This window comes from Nannobrachium achirus, assembly GCF_963921795.1.
Source record: "Nannobrachium achirus genome assembly, chromosome: 16".
In the NCBI taxonomy this organism is placed as follows: domain Eukaryota; kingdom Metazoa; phylum Chordata; class Actinopteri; order Myctophiformes; family Myctophidae; genus Nannobrachium; species Nannobrachium achirus.
The window spans coordinates 60877932-60902630 of record NC_137823.1 but is presented as its reverse complement, the minus strand read 5'-3'; the positions used below and the strand labels follow the sequence as shown (position 1 = coordinate 60902630).

The 24699-nt window shown below is 44.9% G+C and overlaps 1 protein-coding gene across 1 annotated transcript in view; it reads right to left on the bottom strand.

The window, feature by feature from the left end:
- The window catches only part of dpysl5b (dihydropyrimidinase like 5b), a gene marked incomplete at both ends in the record, with an annotated part of 41107 nt that extends 20525 nt beyond the window's left edge, over positions 1–20582 (bottom strand). Inside the window, 5 exon segments of the mRNA XM_080743957.1 lie at positions 13222–13248; positions 13250–13323; positions 13326–13344; positions 13346–13372; positions 20472–20582. Of these exon segments, the coding sequence (XP_080600083.1) occupies positions 13222–13248; positions 13250–13323; positions 13326–13344; positions 13346–13372; positions 20472–20582 (258 nt within the window).
- Positions 20583–24699: the final 4117 nt, after the last annotated feature.

The window sequence follows — 24699 nt, the reverse complement described above, 5'->3', positions numbered from 1 at the left end:
GACGCTGCCAAAGGGCACCAAAAAATGAGAGAGAAAAGAAACAAGAATTGACACAGTCAATATAAAATCTGGTGGAATGGTGTGGTGAAAAGTCGGGGACTTTGAACAGTCTATCCATAATGATAATGAGTGGGGCGTGAACGGAGCAATATTATGAAAGAGACGACAAGTAATGTTGCATAGTTGTTTTTCATAGTTGGGTTTTATCTAGCCTACAAATAACTGTGCGATACATTGTTTGCTTAGATTCACTCAGCCTTTTATTGAAGTATTTTGGGTGATTTGTTCCTTTGTAATAAATTGCACATTTGAAGTTACTGGTGGTGTTTCCTATCATCGATGTTGCATAATATTAGAATTCACTGTCGGCTTTATGTGAAAGTACTGTAGCTAAACCTTTTCAATAAATTGATAAGTATTTACCATTTACAACATACGTGGCCCGTGCTCCACGGCTAATGTTTACTGTAATACACGGGTGGCGTTTCCCACCTTGTGAGGAAACGTGGGATAGAGAATGGCAAGAGCTGGTCAAAAACACTATAAAGTTGCAATAAGGATACAGTCTTTAATGCATGTTTTAGAATATTCTAGTTTATGTCTGCCAAATAGTATCTATATAGTTCTCAAATAAATTCGTTAGGGTTAGGGGTGAAACAAAACATGTTGTGTGTACCCCTCTGCTTTTGTGTTCACAACACAGCTACATATAAAAAGTAAGACAGAGGGTCAATGAACACCTCTGTGACGTTGGCACCCCATATGTTGAAAACATATATAAAAATGGTGTCATTCTTTGGTGCTGAAAGTTTAAAATTTGTGCTGGTATCACTTTTTAGTTATTCTACAAAACACCACTGTTGTGCTCCTATGTTCTACCATTATCTCTATCGCCCTCTGCTGGCCATACCACTATAATGCTGCTAAATCTGCTAATTCATAACCATATAAATATTTATATATATAAATATATATAAAAACACCATTGCACAAATTACAGCACATCCAGCACTAAAGCATGAGACGCTTTTTCCATGATTTGGAGCCAAAACATTGGGGGTGCAAGGCTCAGCAAAACTATAACTTGAATATCTCAAAAATTCTACCATGGGAGGGACAATAGGTACTTACCTACACCCCTAAATCACTCCCCCCAAGTCAAACCACACCCACAGTGGTATAGCTGTCAACTTCAAATGTACTTTTATTCCACTACAATTATTTAAAACTAAATTTAGTAGTAGACCTGTGGTAATATATTGTGCTATAGTGCTTGCAGCCATGTCAGAAATAGTGGCCAGTGGTCTTTTCTACCTCCTCCCCTCCGTATATGCTCATCCTGTCATTTTCTCCTTTTTGTAGTTTTTATTTTTCACTAAAATAGTGTATTACAAAAGAAAACGTTTTTACAGTGTAAAAGAAAGTCTATTACAAAAGAAAGTGTTTACAGTGTACTCTTTAACGTCGGCTACGAAGCTTGCGGAGCATCTGCTGTACACAGCTAATAGTCCAGTCATTATATGAAAAAAACCTAAAACAAATTGCAATAGTACTTACTATACACTACACTGTAGTGTTTAGTAAGTGAAGGTAGGTAGGTCGTTTTCAAAACTTTCCCCTGATGGGATTCCTTGGGACTTTTTTTCTCTCACTAAGGACATATTGAGGATACAAAATCAGTTGAGTTTGCTACTATTGCAATTTGTTTTAGGTTTAGCCTAATTTTGGCCTAAAATTACTGGACTATAAAGCAGACAGCTAAAGCAGAAGCACGGTCTTCTACAGTTTGGATCAATGGATTTACACGTTTTCTTTCTTGGGAGCATTAGCAACACAGAGCACTTTTGCAGCACGTTTTGTAGTAAGAACGTGGGAAGCGGCGGGCGGGCTTGCAAAACACACTTTTTAGGGCACTCTAGCTCGGACACAGAACGGAGCTCGGACACAGAACGGAGAAACGTGTCCGTTCATGGGCTGCAGCTTCTCATAATAAACAGCCAGCGCTAGCGCGAAGCTAACGCTATAGCGTATCTCACATCTCAGCCTCTCGTCTGTAGTAAAACATAAAGCCTCGCCGTTCTCGAACGCTTCTTGCCTTTTGTGAACATTATATCCAAAAAGTAAAGGTCCTATGCCGGTCTCTCATCTGTTTACTTCATAAGCGTGGAAGAAAATCGAAGCAGCTTGTTGAAATAAAGTTTATATCGCTCATTTTGTCAGCCGGTCCTTTGTTTTTAGACACGCTACCTCCCCTGGTCACGTGGTATAGACACAACGAATAATAGTGGGGAAAATAATGCACCGGCTGACAAAATGAGCGATATAAACTCTTTATTTCAACACGCTGATTGGATTTTCTTCCACGCTTGAAAGGTAAACAGTTGAGAGAAGTGTATAGGACCTTTACTTTTTGGACAGAATGTTCACAAAAGGTAAGAAGCGTTCGTGAGCGGCGGGGTTTTATTTTTTTACCACAGACGAGAGGCTGAGATGTGAGATACGCTGTATAGCGTTAGCGCCGGCTGTTCCATTACGAGAAGACATCATTGCTGCTGCGTCTTTCTTTGTGTGCCCGAGAGCGACTCAGAGAGTCAGATCACGACGTATAAATTAAAAAAAAACGAAAAACAAAGACAAAACTCCAGCCTCGGACACATATTATAAAACATACATAAACCACTTTAGCCCTAATTCATACCTAGGCTGTTTGAAAATAGCCGATCTACAAGCTCACAACGTGTCGCTGCTGTCGCATCTGTACTTTTGCTACTTTAAGTACATTTTGATGACAATAGTTTCATACTTTTACTCAAGTACATTTAGAATTCTGGACTTTTACTTATAACTGAGTACATCTACAGTGCAGTATTGATACTTTTACGATACTTTTACTTAAGTAAAACATTTGAGTACTTTTTCCAACAGCTAATTTCCCCCATAGCCTGGAGGAGCGGTAACTGCTATTGGCCCAGTTCTTTCCCCCCATTGTCTGGAAGGGCGCTCCTGGGGTACTGTCCTGCGATTGGCCCTTAGCTCAGTACCATGTGACATGGATAGCCTATCCAGAAGAGGTAATCAATGGTCGTCTAAGAAAATGACCTGATTACAGATCTGGTTTCCACCAGATAAAAAGAAGAGCCAAGCCAATCCATTTGATCTGGGGGCGCGATGCACTCTGAGTCTGCACTCACTCACAGACAGACACTCACTCACAAAGTAAGAATCAAACATTTTTCCACCTCATGTGGATTAACTTATCCCTCCCCAGCTCAACAACTATGGAATATCAACTTGGCAGAGCAGCTAACCCCGCGAATTGCGCGGCCATTTCGCGCGCGGGGGGGGGGGGGTTGTTGTGAGTCAGGCACCAAAATGGCTTGTGACGGCCCTGAGTGCATGGACCCAGCTGACATGCCGTGATGAGAATTTACTGACTCAACTTACACTGTCTACCTGCATGTCTTTAATTAAAATGTATACTGCCAGGCGAGCAGTCTGAAAGCACGGAAAGACTGACATAAAGATCAATGTGAAAAGACAGTCGGTCAGTCAGTCAGTCAGTCAGTCAGTCAGTCAGTCAGTCAGTCAGTCAGTCAGTCAGTCAGTCAGACAGACAGACAGTATAGTCTTCTTTCTGGCTGTGGGGACACGGTACATCCGTCTGTTTCCGTGCACGTCTCAGAGAGGAGAGGAGAGGAGAGGAGAGGAGAGGAGAGGAGAGGAGAGGAGATGTGAGGCCAGGCTGTGCTTTGCTGTGCCAAGCTGGAAGCAAGGAGCTGTCAGCTGCCTGGAACATCTTTCATCCATGCCGTCGTGTCCCTTCCCTTCCCTTCCCTTCCCTTCCCTTCCCTTCCCTTCCCTTCCCTTCCCTTCCCTTCCCTTCCCTTCCCTTCCCTGCATCTGCAACTCTCTCTGTCTCTGTCTCGCTCTCCCTCCCAGTGAGAACTAAGAGGCTTCGAATTGTGATAAACCAAGGGTCTTCAACGTTTTCAGGCCAGGGACCCCTTAGTTGAGAGACAGATGTAGCAGGGACACACAAAACCTTATAGTTTCATCGTTTGTCAGCACAATCATCAGTGTATTTTGGTTTTCAGATATTTAACTACTTGAACCGTCAATACTTAATAAACTTGACATTTCATTCTGTACTTAGTCTGCTCTTTTTCCCCCTTCACCAAAGCTCTTTGGCTAAAAATAGACGATCTACAAGCTCACAACGCCTCGCGTTGTGAGCTTGTAGAATATAGATGCTATAGGTTTCAAGTGGTTAATATAAAAAAGACAAAGATTTGGAGGACCCCTTGTAGTAACTCTGAGGAACCCCTAGGGGTCCCGGACCCCCTGTTGAAGACATGTGTGATAAACAATCATTTAAAAAAATCTGCCATCATGAAACTGTACAGATCATGGAGGCCTCTTTGGAGATCAATCATTGCCGTTAGACTGCAACGAGCGTGTTCTTAGCATATTTTCTTGTACGCTTGCAATGGGCCTGGTGTACTAGATACACTAAACCACTAAGATACCCATGTACCTGGCAAAATACTTTATAAACGTAAAGGACGTCCACAATTACAACACCAGAGGCAGCGCCACAGATCACGCTCAACCCAAAGTAAACTCAAACAAAGGGTCAAACTTGTTCTTCTGCTATACCACCAAAATGTGGAATGCCCTACCGAAGGCCTTAAAGGAGTGTGGTTCCCAAGCATCCTTTAAAATCGCCCTGAAAAACCACTTACATGCGGCAGCCATTCACAACTGGCAATAACAAACCTAGCCCAGCCTCCCCTGACCCTTCTCTGTATTTACCTACTTTTACTATATCTACTGCATAGTACTGTGTTCTATCCGTCTGTCATTCAATGTTATATGAGATACTTCAATGGTTTCCTATGGAAATAAGCTTAGTCTTTTCTAGGATCTCCTTTTAGTTGACCTTGTACCAGTGAACTGTACCGTCATGAAACTGTACCTTTTTCTATGCAAACTTCTAATAAAATCTTCAATCAATCAATACTATTATAGGAACATCGACACAAGCAGCTGAATACAGATGCCAAACTAGAAGCAGTGCTCTTCCGAGCACAGGTCTCCACCAGGCCGTGTGTCCTGGTGGTGCTACTGTATAATAGGCCAATGTAAAAAGGGTGGCATGTGTTCTTCACCATAGATCTTTCATGGAAATCGGACGCTGCATGCATGATTTGAAGCATTGTGTTCCAAAAATGTGTTTTGCTAAACTCTACCTGCTGGTGGCGCTATAACAGGCCAATGTGAAAAAAGGTAGCATTTGTTCCTTGACGTAGTGGGAATATGTGTGGCAAATGTCACGGTAATCGCAAGCTGCGTTGATGATTTGAAGCATTTTGTTCAAAAACGGAGCAATCCTGCAAACTTTGGAAGCTAATATTAGCCAATCAGGATGGAATATGAAATATCAGACGGATCGGACTTGATCACATGACTATAGAGATACTGTGTACCGATTTGCGTGATTTTTGGATAAAATCTCAAGGAGTAATATCCAAAAATGTGTTTTACATAAGTCTGCCCAAAGGTGGCGCTATAAAAGGCTGATGTGAAAAATGCAGGGCAAAGGTTTATCCTTAGCCTCTAGGGAGTGCGCTTACAAAGTTTGAAACTGATCGATGGAGTTATAGGTAAAACCACAAATCGGCCTGTTATAGCGCCACCATGAGGCTGATTTAAAAAAAATCACACTCTTGTGAACTGAGCGGTGGTGTGTGTGTGTGTGTGTGTGTGTGTGTGTGTGTGTGTGTGTGTGCCCCCTGTGTGTGTTTGTGTGTGAGTGTGCCTGGCCTATGCCTGGCCTATCCTGAACAACAGCGCCCCTCCCTTAACATGTGTGGTCAGAAAAGGTTACTGCAGGCTACATACCCGGAGACAGACAGACAAACAGACAAACAGACAGACAGACCCACACACACGGCCACGTATAGGAGCGTTGTGACCACCGCTCAAAAATTAAGTGGCATTTCTTCCTCAGTCTAGTGGGAACGTGTGTGCGTGATTTCATGATAATTGCACTTTGCGTTTGGGATTTGAGGCATTTTGTTCAAAACGTCTCAATCCTACAAACTTTGGAAGCCAATTTTAGCCAATCAGGAAGGAATATGCAAAATCGGACAGATCTGTGTTGATCACATGACTGTCGAGATACTGCCTACCAATTTGTAGGATTTTTGGACAAAATCTGTAAGATTAGTGCACAGAAATGTGTTTTGCGAACATCGGCCACTAGGTGGCGCTAGAAAAGGCCCATTTGAAAAATTTAGGGCAGAGGTTCTAGACTGGCATCCAGGGAATGTGTGTGCTCACTTTGGCAGTGACCGGGCCAACGGCGACTGAGATTAGCTGCACACAAACTGCGAGGACACACGGAAGGACGGACGGACGCACGGACGCACACACGGACGGACGAAGGGGAAAACATACTCTCCCCCAAGCCTTCGGCTGGTGGAGACAATAAGAGCAATGAGATCTGTTGGATTTAACTGGTACCAGTGGTGGTGACAGCAGCAGCATAATTGGTAACAGTGGTGACAGCAACAGCAGTATACTGGAAGAGAGAGAGCCTAGAGGGAGAACGCTTAGTCAACGATCTGTTCTGTTGGAACTCTGACCCTCACATATCTGTTTTTACACTCTTAAGCTCTGTCCAGACCGGCGAATTAGCGAAAGCGACGTGAAAAAGCGAACCAAAAAGGCGAAGAATTCGCCATTCGCCCTTTTCCATACACACCAAAAAGCGACGCGAATATGCGTATAATATACGCTTAATTCGCCTAAAAACGAGGGGGCGATATCTGCCTGCAGCCCTGCATAGTGCATACCCACAGGAGAAAGGACAACACGCGTTCTCCGTTCCCCTCCCCTCAGCTCCGGCCGGGGCAGAGTAGACAGGGTCGGTCAGTGTTTTATCATAGCCGGGTCGGAATGACCGCATCACCCTCGGAATACGGGGCTGTCAATCATTATGTGTATTACCCGAGAGGACCCAAGAGGACCCGTACTGTGTGTGTACTTTCTGCTTTTTTATGCAAACTGTAAAGCAATCAATCAATGTGTGTGCGCGCGCTGGCGTGCGCTATAAGGAACGAACTGGAGTTCTGTTTAACGTGTGTGCTGTGTTTAGGCTGGCCTGACCTAGGATCATGGTCTGTAAGCCGTGAGGCAGCGAGATGAATGGCTGTGTAACAGAGAGATGATAATGCTGGTCTGGGATCAGTTTAAACAGCAGGGGGAAAAGATGGTGCGTGCGTAATGCATGCGTGATGCGTAGCCTGCTGCCAGGATGATGAGAAAGCAGCCGCGACCGCGTACAAGTTAAACCATGACTTTACTCTCTGTAGTTAGAAAATAGCCTAAAAGTATTCCTTTTAATCTCTGGCTTTTGTTTCGATCTTAATATTATAGATTCCTTGGTAGCCTCCTTCTGCCTGTCAATCAGTTAACAGCGCACGCTGCACGGCTGCAGTGAGTTACATGAAAGAGGGTTTTAATAATGATTAAATAGTCGGGTCTCTCGGAAATAAAAGGATTTCGGGACAACATGTCACAGGTTTCGGTCTGTAAAAAAAGAAAGTCAGTGTAAAGTAACTAAAAGTAGCCTACATTTACTTGAGTAGCCTGTACTTGTCTTGTAGGTATTTGTACTTGAGTCGAATTTCCAGTACTTTCCTTCTAATCCACTCATTTCGGATCCTATTGTAGGCTATTTAATACCCAGCGATTTATTTTAAAACATTAGTCTTTTTGCAGATATACAGTAGCCTACAATAACAAACACATAAACCATGCTTTTACCAGTAATAAGACATTCGAGTAGGCTACTTTTCCCAAGCAGCCACGCAGACGAGACACGGAAAAGGAGAAAGACACTGTTCCCCTCGGCCTCAATGTAACGTGAAGGTCCCTCCACCATTCTCTCTCTCTCTCTTGAAATAGAGTAGAGTGAGCTTACTTTGATACAGAGAGAGAGAGGAATTCGCCTTTGAACGTAAGCTAAATTCGACACAAGGGCGAATAAAAAACAGACGCCTTTTCGCTTTTTCGAAATTCGCGTTTGGTGTGGATGCTTCCATTGACTTTATAAGGTTTTTAAAAAAAGGCGAATTATACGCTAATTCGCTATTCGCCAATTCGCCGGCGGTGTGTACGAAGCTTTAGAGTTAAATTAAACTCTTATTTTTCTGTACACAGGCTATGAAGCGAGGCCCTGTTGGATCTGGAGACAGGAGCTCTTATACCACCAGGCACAATAATGGTACCTTTGACGGACCCTGGGGTCACAGCCAGGGCAAGAATACATTTCATTAATAGTCTGGCAGAAAATGTTTAAGATAAGATCAAATAAACCTTTCTGGTCCCAGGACGGGAATTCAGGTGTCATACCCATAATATAGCATTATATCTGCATTGGGTCTCTGAATGAATCAGTAGTATATCAATAGACCAGTAAGACGTCCTAAGGGCGAGAATTGGAAAAGATTCTGGCACCACTCACATTCATACTCCACTTAGTCCACTCACACCAGCTGGTAACCACACACCCAATCACTACACACACACACACACACACACACACACACACACACACACACACACACACACACACACACACACACACACACACACACACACACACACACACACACACACACACACACACACACACACACACACACACACACACACACACACACACACACACACACACACACACACACACACACATTTGATTCCATCTTCACAAGTCAAGTAATGAACAAAATTTGGTGAATTATCTCCTAATGTCTCTACCAAGACCTCACTCTGTCTCCAATGAGACTCCTTCCCTCCTAATGTTTCCACCGAGACCCCACCCGTATGTCTCCACTGAAACTCCTTCCTCTCCTAGCGTCTCCACTGAGACCATCTTCTGAATAGCTGAACTATTGCATGGAACACAGAACAAAAATCACAAAAAAATACAATAATGCCAAACAGAAATACAAGATTGTGAACTTACCAAAAACAGAACAAAGTTTAGAATTTACAAGTCCTTCACTCTCGAGAGGTAGGCGTAATGTCCCATCATGGCTACACAAGTTGACAGTCATTCTACATGAAACGGAAAAGCAATGGATGGCCTAGGATGAGATGTGCACAGCTATGCCTATCTGAAAGGTGGCAGATTGTGCCAGTGTAATCTCAGGAATGACACCTCAGACCTACTGTATGTGTGCATGTGTGACATCTGCATGAGATGGAACCTACAAATACAATTCAGTACCCAAAATCACCCAAAACATGGTATTTTCAAACCCAGCATGCTTGTTCAGCAACCTGTTCTTGCAACTGTGATTGCAAGACAGCGCTGTATTAGTTACAGTATATTATATTATATTATTATATATTATATATTATATTATATGCTATATTAGTTTTGGTGCATAGTTGGCAAATATTGGCACTCTAAACTGTGTCATAGGGGCTAAAGACTGACTTAGGACAGCTCAGACTGATTATGATGATTGATTTGGGGTGTTGGGGTTTGTTGTCACATTAGATGAATATATCTGAAATCTTTGCATGTCTGCGATTAGCTAGTAGTACCGCTAGGTACATCCCATAAATTAGAGGGAGAGGAGCATTGTTAATTGTCTAATTAGCAGTAGAGTTCTCAAATTCTGCCCGAACCTGACCATGCCCGAACCCGACCCGACATTTAGGACCGGGTAGGGCCTAAAATGTATGCTAAGGGCCGGAGAGAGAGAGAGAGAGAGAAGAGAGAGAGAGAGAGAGAGAGAGAGAGAGAGAGAGAGAGAGAGAGAGAGAGAGATAGAGAGATAGAGAGAGAGAGAGAGAGAGAGAGAGAGAGAGAGATAGATAGAGAGAGAGAGAGAGAGAGAGAGAGAGAGAGAGAGAGAGAGAGAGAGAGAGAGAGATAGAGAGATAGAGAGAGAGAGAGAGAGAGAGAGAGAGAGAGAGAGAGAGAGAGAGAGGCCTGTGAATGTCTGTGTCTGACGGCTTACTCTGCAACTCTCCTCTGATTGTATTACAGTCTATCAGACACTCTCATACATCCTATTGCAGCACCGAGTGCCGCGCTGCGAGCTTGTAGATCTGCTATTTTTGAAAAATGGTGAAAATGTGTGCAAGACACCCTTTGTTTCTATGTCAGTGGTGCTCAAACGTTTTCATGTCAAGAGAGTTACTAGGGCCCCTCCACCTTGGGCCCTAGTAACTCAGTCTCACCCCCCCCCCCCCCCCCCTTGTGACGCCCCTGCCCCCCCACCTCACTGCCTCTCCTCTCTCAGCCAAGACAACATGTTCACAGTTCAGCAGCACCAACGCTCTTTTTGTTTTGCTTTGTTTTTGTTTTAATGAACGAGTCCATTCTATTCACCATTGTGTTTTTTGTCTTTGGTGCCAAGAGCTCCTAGGGAAGCAGAGGGGGAGACGAATCTTTCACAACAAGGCAAACCTTCAGCCTCAAAGCAAAGAAAAGCAATATTCCACCTACAGTATATTCCATTATTCACTCATTTCGCCAGTGATATTACTTATAAATACCACGGCGAGGGAGGGCTAATGATGTGGGACAAACAACACCATCTCTCTTCTCTCCTTTGCCCAGGGTTCAACGATGCTCCGTTTGATCTCGTTACATAAAATGTGCCCCCGATGTTACGTACGTGGTTGTTTGCATGTACGGTGTATGGTGGAGCCCCAGAAGACACAGAACAGCAGGGACTCTATACCGTGATGGAGGGAGGAGGGAGGGAGGGAGGGAGAGAGGGAGGGAGGGAGGGAGAGAGCTGGTAGAGGGAACAAAGTGTTCAAAATGATGGAGAGAGAGAGAGAGAGAGAAAGAGAGAGAGAGAGAAAGGATGCGAATGGCAGGAGTTTGTCACAATTGCACATTAGCCATCGCCACGGTAACCCCGGTCGCCACAGAGACCGCACAATACCACCACAGTCTATGGGGAGCGTGCATCCACAAAGACACACACACAAACACGCACATGCACAGCACGCACGCACGCACACGCACACACACAACACACATGCACGCGCAACGCACACGCACACACACACGCACACACACACACACACACACAACACACGCACACACATATACATCCACAACACACCAGAGGGCTTTCTGATTTCCACATTGAGAAAGTGGGGGGATGTCGGGGGTGTAGGTGGGGGTGGGGGGGTGTAGTTGTCATGGCAGCGGGGTCAGCGGGTGGGGGTGGGGGTGGGGGTGGGGGTAGAGGGAAGATGGGGGTAGCTGGCATATGGAGAGAACTCCATCCCCCATCTCTCTCACCCCCTCTTGTGTTGGGCATTCCGTCACACCACTGTCCTCAAAGCTTTTTCATTTCAAGGACCCCAATAAGTCTGAGAGCTTACGAATGAAGGGAACCAAATGGACCCGTAACGGGTCCATTTGGTTCCCTTCGTTCACTCTCAGAGTTACAGACCTGTAAGGGTTGTCCATTTTTAGATTGGTCCATTGAAAGAATTAATTGAATTTAATTGTTACATTTAATACAGTATGTAGAATATCTGCTGTGAAATAAATAAATGGGTATTTACAATCTGATGCTCAGCCCTGCACAAATCAAAGATACTGGATTTGGTTAAAAAATGGAGACTCAACAAGACAACTGGTGTCTACATGACCAGAAAGACACTGGTGTCTACATATTGAAAAGACAGAGACAGAGGAGAAAGTGGTACAGTCAGCTGGGCTGGGGCATTAAGGCCACTGTGGCCTCAGGGCATGCCATATTTTGGAGGGGCACAAGGCCAAACTGAGGGGCAACGACGGCCATGGCCTTCATGGCCTCCCTGAAATTCCTGCCCTGCCCCTCACAGGAACCCTGGCGTTCCCATGGACCCCCACTTTGAGAACCATTCCATTACACCAAAGCCTGTATGTCAACACCCGTGCCAGAAGACATTTCCTAAAAACATCTTCCCCATCAGCACACAAGACCCTCTGCGAGAAACCACCCTGCCTTCTAACTCTGCTAATGACTGACCACACATACAGTACACACACATGCACGCACATGCACACAAACAGAGTACACGCACACCACACCTCTGAGTCGCGAGGGACACAAAGTCCAGGATATTAACTAATAGCCTCACGACAAACGAACATGGAACAACTGTGTGTTAGGACTCGGAGGGAAGCAAGCACTTTGTGACCCATTCAGAACTGCAGTGACAGCTGTAGTGTAGAGTATTGCTCTCTGTGCACCCAGCGTAAGAAGTGGCAAAAAAAGGATGATATCAGATCATTGGTTTGTGTGTGTGTGTGTGTGTGTGTGTGTGTGTGTGTGTGTGTGTGTGTGTGTGTGTGTGTGTGTGTGTGTGTGTGTGTGTGTGTGTGTGTGTGTGTGTGTGTGTGTGTGTGTGTGTGTGTGTGTGCATGTAGAGTTCTTCTATCTGAAACACCACCCTCTGCAGGGCCCAAATTAGGTTCGGAGAACTTTAACTGAAACCGTAGCATATAGTCACTGTCGGCAGAAACCTTGTATCTCTAAGTTTCAAATTTGAACATTTTTTCGCAAAGTAAAGCCCTGCGGCTGCTTCATCATATGGCCATCGCACAACAGTAGTGAAAACAGCCGATCTACAAGCACACAACGCCTCGCACCGCAAGGGTAAATACAAAACAAACGGTTTTGGACATACAAGGTTTCCACCCGACAACGACGATATGGAAACAAATCCAGAAGCGGTGAAAATCATTTTATGGCACGGCGTAGTCCACTTAGTTCTTGTACCATTTAGAACCATTAGAGAGGAAAGAAGCAGAGAGAGAAAGACAGAGCGACAGAGAGGCAGAGAGACAGAGGACAGAGAGACAGAGAGACAGAGAGACAGAGAGGCAGAGGGTCGGAGAGGATTGTGTTTCTGTGTATGACAGCTGTCTCTGGATTCCTATCATGCAGTAACATTAACACAGGCATGTTGACTGCTCCAGTCACAACACAGACCACTGTCTCCCAGTGTGTGTGTGTGTGTGTGTGTGTGTGTGTGTGTGTGTGTGTGTGTGTGTGTGTGTGTGTGTGTGTGCGTGCGTGCGTGCGCTGCGTGCTGTGCGTGTGTGTGCTGTGGTTGTGTGTGTGTGTGTGTGTGTGTGTGTGTGTGTGTGTGCATGTGTGTGTGCGTGCGTGTGTACACGTGTACCTTGGTGCCGCTGTAGAAGTCCTCCTGGAATGGCTGCGTTCATGAAGCTGTCCTCCAGATGAACGCTGGTGTCTATTCCGCCCGGCAACACCAGCTTTCCGACGCGTCAATCACCTTGGCGCCCGCCCGGAATCATCAGCTCTTTCCCCACCTGTCAGGGATTGGAAAAACAAACCGTTACCCAGCAGCCCTACCCAATATGTGTCTGATCTATGTATCTGAAGCACCAGCAGCCCTACCCAATATGTGTCTGATCTATGTATCTGAAGCACCCAGCGAGCCCTACCCCAATATGTGTCTGATCTATGTATCTGAAGCACCCAGCGAGCCCTACTCATCTATGTGTCTGATCTATGTATCTGAAGCACACGTTACCCAGCGAGCCCCTACCCAATATGTGTCTGATCTATGTATCTGAAGCACACGTTACCCAGCGAGCCCTACCCAATATGTGTCTGATCTATGTATCTGATCAATATGTGTCTGATCTATGTATCTGAAGCACACGTTACCCAGCAGCCCTACCCAATATGTGTCTGATCTATGTATCTGATCAATATGTGTCTGATCTATGTATCTGATCAATATGTGTCTGATCTATGTATCTGATCAATATGTGTCTGATCTATGTATCTGATCAATATGTGTCTGATCTATGTATCTGATCAATATGTGTCTGATCTATGTATCTGATCAATATGTGTCTGATCCATGTATCTGATCAATATGTGTCTGATCTATGTATCTGATCAATATGTGTCTGATCTATGTATCTGATCAATATGTGTCTGATCTATGTATCTGATCAATATGTGTCTGATCTATGTATCTGATCAATATGTGTCTGATCTATGTATCTGATCAATATGTGTCTGATCTATGTATCTGAAGTATGAAGTATGAAGTATGATCTATGTATCTGAAGTATGAAGTATGAAGTCTGATCTATGTATCTGAAGCACACGTTACCCAGCAGCCCTACCCAATATGTGTCTGATCTGATCTATGTATCTGAAGCACCAATATGTGTCTGATCTATGTATCTGAAGCACCCAGCGAGCCCTACTCATCTATGTGTCTGATCTATGTATCTGAAGCACCCAGCGAGCCCTACTCATCTATGTGTCTGATCTATGTATCTGAAGCACCCAGCGAGCCCTACTCATCTATGTGTCTGATCTATGTATCTGAAGCACCCAGCGAGCCCTACTCATCTATGTGTCTGATCTATGTATCTGAAGCACCCAGCGAGCCCTACTCATCTATGTGTCTGATCTACAGTATGTATCTGAAGCACACGCAACTGGCGAGGCCTGGCACCATGTGGGTGGGCACAGATGTGAGCTTGTACATCAGCTATTTTAAATAGCAAACATTTAAATGTTTACAGGGGACATATTACAGTCATTTGCCATGGAAGTGGACTTTCCAAGCAATATGGAGATGTCTTAATTTTAGAAAATCGCTTCGTAATTGACTAAGCTATGATCAAATCAAACTGTGGTGTCTTTCTTTGCTTCCTAGATAGCCGTGCCGCACCGCGAATGTTTTTGTTATTTTTGGGTGGGCACAAAAATTAAATGGGTGGGCCTAGGCCTAGTCAGGCCCACCCGTGGCTATGCCGCTGAGCACACTCAGCACACGTACATGTACAAAGAACAGAATGGAGATTCCTGTAGTGGCTCAATTCAGTTTCAATTCAATAATCAAATGTCAACACAGACAGTTGTTAATTTGTCAGTGATACAGTGAACAGTTATTTAAAGCACTGTTTCTCAACGTGGGGCCCGGGGACACCCAGGGGTCCTTGAGAGGGTTCCAGGGATCCCCAACAAAATGAGGAACAGCATAAAAGCCAATACAATTCAGACAGGCTTTCTGAACTACAGTAGCGCAGAGTCAGGACATCTGGGGATGGAAGACTTCTGAGACAAAGTTCTGAGACTGGCCATCAGAAGTTCGGAATTTATAGTTATATCACCTCCCTTCCCGAAGGTTTGGGACGTTTGGATGTCAGAAGGAGCATGTATTGCCTTGAACGTAGGGCAAGTCATATTTTCTTCTTAAACTAAGTGTTAAATAGTTTTATCATTGCTATAGAGTGCTCAGTAACAGGAGTCTTCATGTCTCTCCTGCTAACAGAAAGTGCATTTTCAGGTAGGGATACCTATTTTAAATCAGGAGAGAGAACTTGCACAGAATACAGATTAAACAAGTGCAATTGGAAGTGATTTGTAACTGGAACACTATAAAATTGAAGATGAAAAATGGGTACTCTCAGAATATAGTTCTTTTTTTTCTCTTTACCTTTAATTTCTCTTATGGGGGTCCCTGGCACAAAATATTTTCAAAATCTCTTTCGACGGCCATTTACTTGGCACCCACAAAAAGTGGTCCACGACCCAAAATGGGTCACAGACCCTGTGCTTGGGACACATACTGGTTTACTCCAATCTTGCACTAAATGTCATTTGCTCTGGATAAGAGTATCCGCTAAATGCTTCAGTTGTAAACTGTAAATTGTGAAATTGTAACCCGCAGCCTCCATTCAAGTAATCCTTTCTGAATGGCTGGCTGATGAGGTACTTAACACGGCACTTAATGTGCCTGCCATGGAACATTTCCTCGTTGTCGGGTGGAAACCTTGTATCTCCAAGTTCCAAAAGGCTGTCGCACAAGAGTAGTGAAAACAGCCGATCTACAAGCACACAACGCCTCGCGCCGCGAGGCGTTGTGTGCTTATAGATCGGCTGTTTTCACTAGTTTAAATCATTTGTAAAATGATAAATGCAAAGCGAACGGTTTTGGACATACGAGGTCTTTCACCCGACAACGACGATTTGATACCGTTGCCATGGAGACAAGTGTGGGAAAGCAGGACGTGTTGCCATGGCGAATGCAAAATGATTGGCGCGGCAGCGGAGATGAACTTCCATTCATTTCCTGCTCTCTCACACGCCGTCCACGGATGACACGCGTAGTAGAGTTTCCATGACGATGCATTATCAGCCATCTAAAGCCTCTATCAGAGTCCAGGGTGAAGAGCTATCCACCGCAAATTTTAGGTGGAAAGCTTTCCACCCCAAGTGAGAAAATAAGTGAAGTCCATCATAGTCAGTCACGGTGGAGTCCTATTCACCGTGACTGACTGGTCTAGATCGACCAATCAGTGAACGGGGTGAAGAGCCTATCTGTCTGAAAGTAAAAACAGAGAGATGTGTCGGGACTCGCGGTGGAAATCTCTTCACCGCGAGGAATGACGCAACGTTGTAGTTTTATGACTCAAAAAGACTACACCGCGGTGGATAGCTCTTCACCGCTGGTACCGACTCTGATAGGGGCTTTACTGTAGGTGTGCCACACACAATCATCCTCTGTGTTCCTTATGGCAGCTACACATCAGCGCTCTGCAAAAAGGTCTACACATCGTCTCTGTCTCGTGGAAAGCATTATTTTAGTCAGGAACACTCACGTCAAGATTTTACCATTTATTGCATAAATGGGATACAGTTAATCTTGGCGTTTGAAGGGCTCCGCGTTCGGAGATGTTCCCTGAATGTTGTGCAAGCTTTTTGAGCTTGCTAAGCAAAACCAGGGAACGCAAAGCAATACCCCCCCCCATAGGGATACAATAGCAGAATAATAGCAATACATTGACAAGTAACTTAGTCAAAATCACAGTATTTGAGCTTAAAAATACATTGACATGTAACTTAGTCAAAATCACAGTATTTGAGCTTAAAAATACATTGACATGTAACTTATAGTCAGACAATCACAAGTATTTGAGCTTAAAAATACATTGACATGTAACTTATAGTCAGACAATCACAAGTATTTGAGCTTAGCCAGACTGATCGTTCAAGGTGGAGGCTGGGGTGGAGGAGGCAGCTAGCAGCGAATGTTCCGAAGCCTCAGAAACCAAGCTTCTGATATTATATGGAGGGGTTTCGCAAACTAAGAAACTATGAAAGGGGGGACGAAAATTCTAACCCCTTACCTAAAGACTGTGTATCTAATTTTTGGGAGGCAATGAGTGTAAAAAGAAGATGATGTTTGTTTATGTGTTTATATGTATGTGAGTCCAAATGTGAAAGTCAACTGTTGATTGTGGTGAGTCAAGTGAGTCATGTCATGTCAGTTTTTGAAAAATGAAAAAATAAAAAGATTGAAAGAAAGAAACCAAGCATAGGTAGAGAAAGCAAGCCGTATTTAAAGGAGCCTTCCCTACTGATTGAGAGCTTTGATTGGAGTATGACAGTCATGTGACGTAATGACCAGCAGATATGAGAATGAGGCGGCATGAGAACAGAGCTGAGCGGGGCGACTCCCGTGTCATGCATAAACTAACGCGTCGCTTCAGGATTCAATTTCAAATGTAGCAGAAGTATCACAAGTATCACATGTACAAGCTTGTTTGGAGCTATCTGCTACCTTTGATGCTTTTGTGTGACACTGTTTTTGATTGATTGATTGAAGAATTTATTAGAAGTTTGCAATAGAAAAAAGTACAGTTTCATGACAGTACAAATCACTGGTACAAGGTCAACTAAAAGGAGATCCTAGAAAGCTGAGGCTTATTTCCACAGGAACCACACTTTAAGTATCTCATATAACATTGAAAGACAGACGGATAGAACATAGTACTTTATCTAGGATAATATCAGTTTCAAAAGCATAACATCAAATACAAAGGCAGAAAAAAGAATAATAAAAAAAGGGGGGGGGGGGGGGCATGGGGGCTTAGTCTATTTACAAGTCACGGGTAGCAGCTGTCTGAAGGTGACTTTTCATACCAATTTTGAAGGAGGCTAGGGATTTGCTCTCCTTTAGGGCTTGAGGAAGGGCGTTCCACATGTTGATGGTGTAGCAGGAGAACGAGTTAGAGCCTTGTTTAGTGTTAAATCTACGTTGATGATGATTCGTGGAGCTGCCTCTGGTGTTGTGGTCGTGAACATCCTTGACCTTTATGAAGTAGTTTGTCAGGTACATGGGAATCTTGGAGGTGTAGTGTATCTTGTACACCAGGCCCATTGCAAGATGCTGTACTCTGTCAGCTACTTTGAGCCATCCCACGCTTTCGTGGTGATGATCGGTAAGGTGGGTCAGAGGAGGGAGACCAAGCACAACCCTAATTAGTTTGTTTTGGGCTGTTTGAAGCTTTAACTTTAAGGCGGCTGGGGCGTCGCGATACCAGACAAGGACTCCGTAATCAATGAGGGGGTATGATCAAGTAGGACATTCATTTACAAACAAGTGGCACGGTTGTGAAGTGGGCACCACGCATGGTATCAAAATACAACACACCAGTAAGGCTCCCTAATCGGGAGATAAGCGACCGTAGGTCACTTATCTCCACAAATAGGGCAAAAATGTGTTTTGCCAAAATCTTCCTGATCCATGTTGATGACATGAGTGTAGACATACTGTGTAGTGATTTTCGTGATTTTAGGGCAAAATCTGTAGGAGCAGTGTCCAAAAATGTGTTTTTAAAAATCGGCCTGGAGGTGGCGCTATATGGGAGAGATTCATGTTGATGGGATGAGTGGAGACATACTGTGTACCGATTTGCGTGATTTTAGGGCAAAAATTGTAGGAGCAGTGTCCAAAAAAGTGTTTTGCAAGAATCGGCCTCATGGTGGCGCTAGAAGAGGGCCATGTGAGAAATGAGGGGTGGGGTCTCCGCGCCGGCAAGGCGAACGAATAGGTACCGGCCCCGGCTGTCCCGGTCGCTCCTAGCCGGAGTTACGGCATTTTATGTGAGCTGCAGTGTAGGGGGTCCTCCACTGGGGGCGCCACCACTTTTGCATCCGTTGTGGAGCAGCAGGAGTTGGTGGTCCCCGGGAATTCCCCGTGAGCAGGCCGGTTGGGGTGGTCATTTGGTCATTTTTGCACATTTTGGAATTTTTTTTCATCTGGGGGTCCCCCAGGGACATGGGGGTCCCTGGAGCTCCGGGGGTGTGCAAAATTTGGCATGAATCGGGGCAACGGTTGCGGAGATATGAGCAGGGCAAGAGTGTGACGTGTGAGGTGTGACAGACAGACGGAGGGAGTTACACTTTGTGGTGGTTTCTACAGTAAGTAGCGACCTACGGTCGCAATTATCTACTAAGAGCAGGGACGGATTAACCCCTGCGAGGGCCCCTGGACGATAATCTATTAGGGCCCCCCCACCCTCCACCATAACCTCCCCTCCCTCCCGACACGCACTGCCCAGCCATGATGATCATCTGTGGGAAAAGAAAGCACCTGTAGACAACAGAGGAGGGGCCCACACATTAGATTTTTAATGAACCTATACATTTAACTTTAGGAAGTTGTCAATGACCACGTGGCCCAGTTCCTCTAAGGGCCCCTGAGAGCCAAGGGCCCCATCGGCCCAATGGTTAATACGGCCCTGACTAAGAGGTCTTCATGAAGTCCTTTCATGAACCTGAAGACCTCATAGGTCGAAACGTTGTTCGTTTGATACAGTAAATACACAGTGGTGAGCATTCAAGATTTGTGGATAGAATTTTGTATTGAAAATGCACTCGGATCTGCTTGCATTATCATTGAACTGCGATGTACTCTATCCCCTTATATGGGCATGTTACGTTACTATCTGTCCACCCCCAAGGAAAGGTTAATATGACGTAGTGTCATGACTTTTCTTTTCTTTTATGTAAGTGACATAAATATATCATAGTGTGTGTTAAGTGCTGTAGAAGAATAAAGAGAATGCCATTCAGTGTCGTTTTATTCTCTTGTTCTTCTGTTTTGTATTAAATCATGATCGTATTCCAATGTCATTTTATGATGTGTCTTCATGTCTTATTGTTTAATGTTTTATGTGAAGCACTCTGAATTGCCTCGTTGAAATATGCTATAAATAAACTTTTCTTGCCTTTGAAAACTTGAGCGTGTGTGCGTGCGTGTGCATGCGAGCGTGTGTGTGTGTGTGCACAAATTTATGTGTGGTGTGCAGTGCATATTGTCGCGGTCGGGCCGAAAAAGTTCATCTCCATGTTTAAAATATGTTACTTTTTTCGTAAATTAATGCCACACAAAAGATAAGAAGCACAAATAAGCAGTTCTACAAGATCAAAACACGTCGCATCGTGACTCGTTTTGAGCTTGTAGATTTTTGCTACTTTTGAATTTGAAGTAACAGTTTTGGACATATGATGTTTCCACCCGACAGTAACGATATCTATGCTAGTGTACAATATGCACATGCATGTGTTTCAGTGCATGCATGCATCACCTACCTGCTGAATGATGCCATTCTCTATGTACACATCAGCTTCCTGGGTGAAGTCATCATTAACCACCTTCCCTCCCTTGATGAGGATACGCATGGACCCTGCGTTGGCAGCCATTGTCCTACACACAGAAAATAAGTATATACATGAGTTCAGAGTATTAATCTAACTCTGACAATGTACAACATGTTGTGTCATAAACCTGTATAACATGACAACAATTTAGAGAGAGAGAGAGAGAGAGAGAGAGAGGGAGAGAGAGAGAGAGAGATGTTTGAAGGAAGAATGTCTCATTTGTACCCCCAGGTGATTTCAATCTAAAGCCATGAGGTGCAGAAAGTTGCTGCTGTACAATGGCCACAGGTGGAAGTCATCTCTTAAACCAAAGGCAGTGCAGGCAACATATTAGTTCAGTCTAGGTGTGGTCAGTGCCTGTAACCAGGGACGTGCTGGCCATTGGGAAAAGCGGGACAACTCCCGAACGGCCGGGAATTCATTCCCGGCCGTTCCAGGCCGGCCATTAGGACAAAATTAAAAATAAAATGTCGGCCTTCGTTCAATTTTGGGGGCTGGGCGGCCAACAAAGTAAATTGTCACTGTCCGTCAGAAACCTTGTATCTCCAAGTTTTTTTTTTTTCGCAAAGCAAAGCCCTGCTTCATCATACAAGGCCGTTGCACAAAAGTAGTGAAAACAGCAGATCTACAAGCACACAACGCCTCGCACCGCGAGGCGTTGTGTGCTTGTAGATCGTCTGTTTTCACTAGTTTAAATCATTTTTTAAATGATAAATAGGAACGAACGGTTTTGGACATACAAGGTTTCCACCCGACAACGACGAAATATAACTCATGTAATTGGCCCACTGGCTTGTCACTTGTCATGATCTGAATTGGCAAATCTTTGAGTAGCAGCAGCGCTACAGAGAGAGATCTCTCTCTATAGCACGCAATGAGGGCCTCTCCAACTCTTTTCCCCGGGCTGAATCAGGGGCCCAGCACGTCCCTGCCTGTAACACAAATTGCGAGCACCTCTGCTGAGACACACACACACACACACACACACACACACACACACACACACACACACACACATTGCAGTTTCTGATCTGAACCTTCTGAACTTTCTCTTGGCTTTTAGTGTGTCAGCCAGCCCAGCACTTTATGAATTATTAAGTGTGGAAAACGGATCTATAATTCACAAATCTATTACGCACATGACTAAGACAGATTCACAGTGTGCTGTGAGAAGGCTGACAGGGGTGGAAAACACAAAAGTCATCTAAAATGTACTTCAGAAATTGCTAGTCTCCTCCTAAAGATCAGAAATCTATAGGGATCAAAATGATTGGATCCGTCTGTCTGTCTGTCTGTCTGTCTGTCTGTCTGTCTGTCTGTCTGTCTGTCTGTCTCTCTGCCTGTCTGTAATGACGTACCCAAAATAGGGACACCGGGTATGAGTGGTTAAAGGTGATACACCATGCATTTAAAAAGTATTTATGTCATATTGTTTATGTCCCAAAAACTTTTTTCAAAAGGTTTGAGGCTAAATTACCACTCCTGAATAGAGAGCCTCTCTCATTTTTGAATGGCTCTCAGAGCATTTCAGCTGCAGTACCACCTTTGGCCTGAACTGCGCCCCCCCCCCCCCCCCCCCCAAAATCTTTTTGAAAAAAAGATTTTTTTTTTTTTTAAATATTTTTTGATTTTTTTTTTTTGTGATGACGTCACAATCGGCAGCAAATCTGGACAGCCTGTTTTGAGAACCCGTGGGATACTTTTAACCTTCGCCTTCTCAAAACCAGAGAAAGACACAACGGTCAGAAATGGGACTTTGTGAGGATAGAAGGTGCTAGTGGGACCCCAAAAAAAGGTTTTAAAATTGGAAAAGTGAAATTTCATGGTGTATCACCTTTGCAGCTACGGAAATGCGGACTGATTTGAAAAGTCGAGCCAAAAATAGTCCCTGGAGAAAAGGATGTTCATGAATCATTATTATCAGTTTAAATATGTTTAGTCAACATTCACTAAATTATAAAGATAATATTTTGTTAAGGATTTATAACGTTGTCACGCTCATGTCAGTCACTATATGACTCAGCCATAACCATATAAGGGGTTTCATGTCACTATATGACTCAGCCATAACCATATAAGGGGTTTCATGTCACTATATGACTCAGCCATAACCATATAAGGGGTTTCCAATGTGTCACTATATGACTCAGCCATAACCATATAAGGGGTTTCCTCATGTCACTATATGACTCAGCCATAACCATATAAGGGGTTTCCTCATGTCACTATATGACTCAGCCATAACCATATAAGGGGTTTCCAATGCAACTGCACCCAAATATGGAGTGTATTCTCAATGTGCCATCATGCGCAAACAAATCAGTCAGCTCCATATATGGGCACAGAAACCCATATATGGGTATATACTGATGACCTCAGCAATCGCCATTTAGGGGCATAAAATGGACAAGGCCTGACAGATACAGATATCTTCATATATGGGCATAACAGGGACACAGACAGACAGACGGGTACAACGGGTATACTGACTAAGTCTCCGACACTATGACTCAGACATATTGGTTGGATCTGCAGTGAGACCAGGGGCATAGTTCTGCCGATTTAAAATGACTCCAATACGGAACTAAAACATCCTATGATTGGCCGCTAGTTGCGCCGTTTCCCCCCCCCCCGGCCGATCGCAAAAAGAATTGCCCTCCATTGGATCCCATTCATTTTCCCCTTTCGTTTTCTAACCTTAATTAACATTTTCATGAATACTGTATGGTTCCTATCGCTAGTTAAAAATTGCCTTTCAATCACCATCATATTCGGTCGAAATGTGGTCCAATGTATTTTAAAATAAATGAAAAAGTTGCGGGGGGGGGCGTGGCCAACTAAACTGATACCAGCCGGCTGTGTTCTTCTTCGTGTGCTGTATTTCGGGAGGCTCCGACCACATTCTCCCATGTATCCCTGCGTTGCACGTGACCGTTGGCAGCCTTTACAATTCTATGACGGCGACGTCCCATTCCAAGGGGTAGAAAGGGCCATTTGCGCTGCATAGAAACCAATGGCTTCGCTTCGTCCATATTTTTCTACAGTCTATGAGTGAGACATACTGTAGATGTGAGGGCCACACCGCAGCCCCGTAGCCTGAACTGTAGATGTGAGGGCCACACCGTAGCCCCGTAGCCTGAACTGTAGATGTGAGGGCCACACCGTAGCCCCGTAGCCTGAACTGTAGATGTGAGGGCCACACCGTAGCCCTGTAGCCTGAACTGTAGATGTGAGGGCCACACCGTAGCCCTGTAGCCTGAACTGTAGATGTGAGGGCCACACCGTAGCCTGAACTGTAGATGTGAGGGCCACACCGTAGCCCCGTAGCCTGAACTGTAGATGTGAGGGCCACACCGTAGCCCCGTAGCCTGAACTGTAGATGTGAGGGCCACACCGTAGCCCTGTAGCCTGAACTGTAGATGTGAGGGCCACACCGTAGCCCCGTAGCCTGAACTGTAGATGTGAGGGCCACACCGTAGCCCTGTAGCCTGAACTGTAGATGTGAGGGCCACACCGTAGCCCCGTAGCCTGAACTGTAGATGTGAGGGCCACACCGTAGCCCTGTAGCCTGAACTGTAGATGTGAGGGCCACACCGTAGCCCTGTAGCCTGAACTGTAGATGTGAGGGCCACACCGTAGCCTGAACTGTAGATGTGAGGGCCACACCGTAGCCCCGTAGCCTGAACTGTAGATGTGAGGGCCACACCGTAGCCTGAACTGTAGATGTGAGGGCCACACCGTAGCCTGAACTGTAGATGTGAGGGCCTCACCGTAGCCTGAACTGTAGATGTGAGGGCCACACCGTAGCCCTGTAGCCTGAACTGTAGATGTGAGGGCCACACCGTAGCCCCGTAGCCTGAACTGTAGATGTGAGGGCCACACCGTAGCCCCGTAGCCTGAACTGTAGGTGTGAGGGCCGCACCGTAGCCCCGTAGCCTGAACTGTAGATGTGAGGGCCACACCGTAGCCCTGTAGCCTGAACTGTAGATGTGAGGGCCACACCGTAGCCCTGTAGCCTGAACTGTAGATGTGAGGGCCACACCGTAGCCCTGTAGCCTGAACTGTAGATGTGAGGGCCACACCGTAGCCCCGTAGCCTGAACTGTAGATGTGAGGGCCACACCGTAGCCCTGTAGCCTGAACTGTAGATGTGAGGGCCA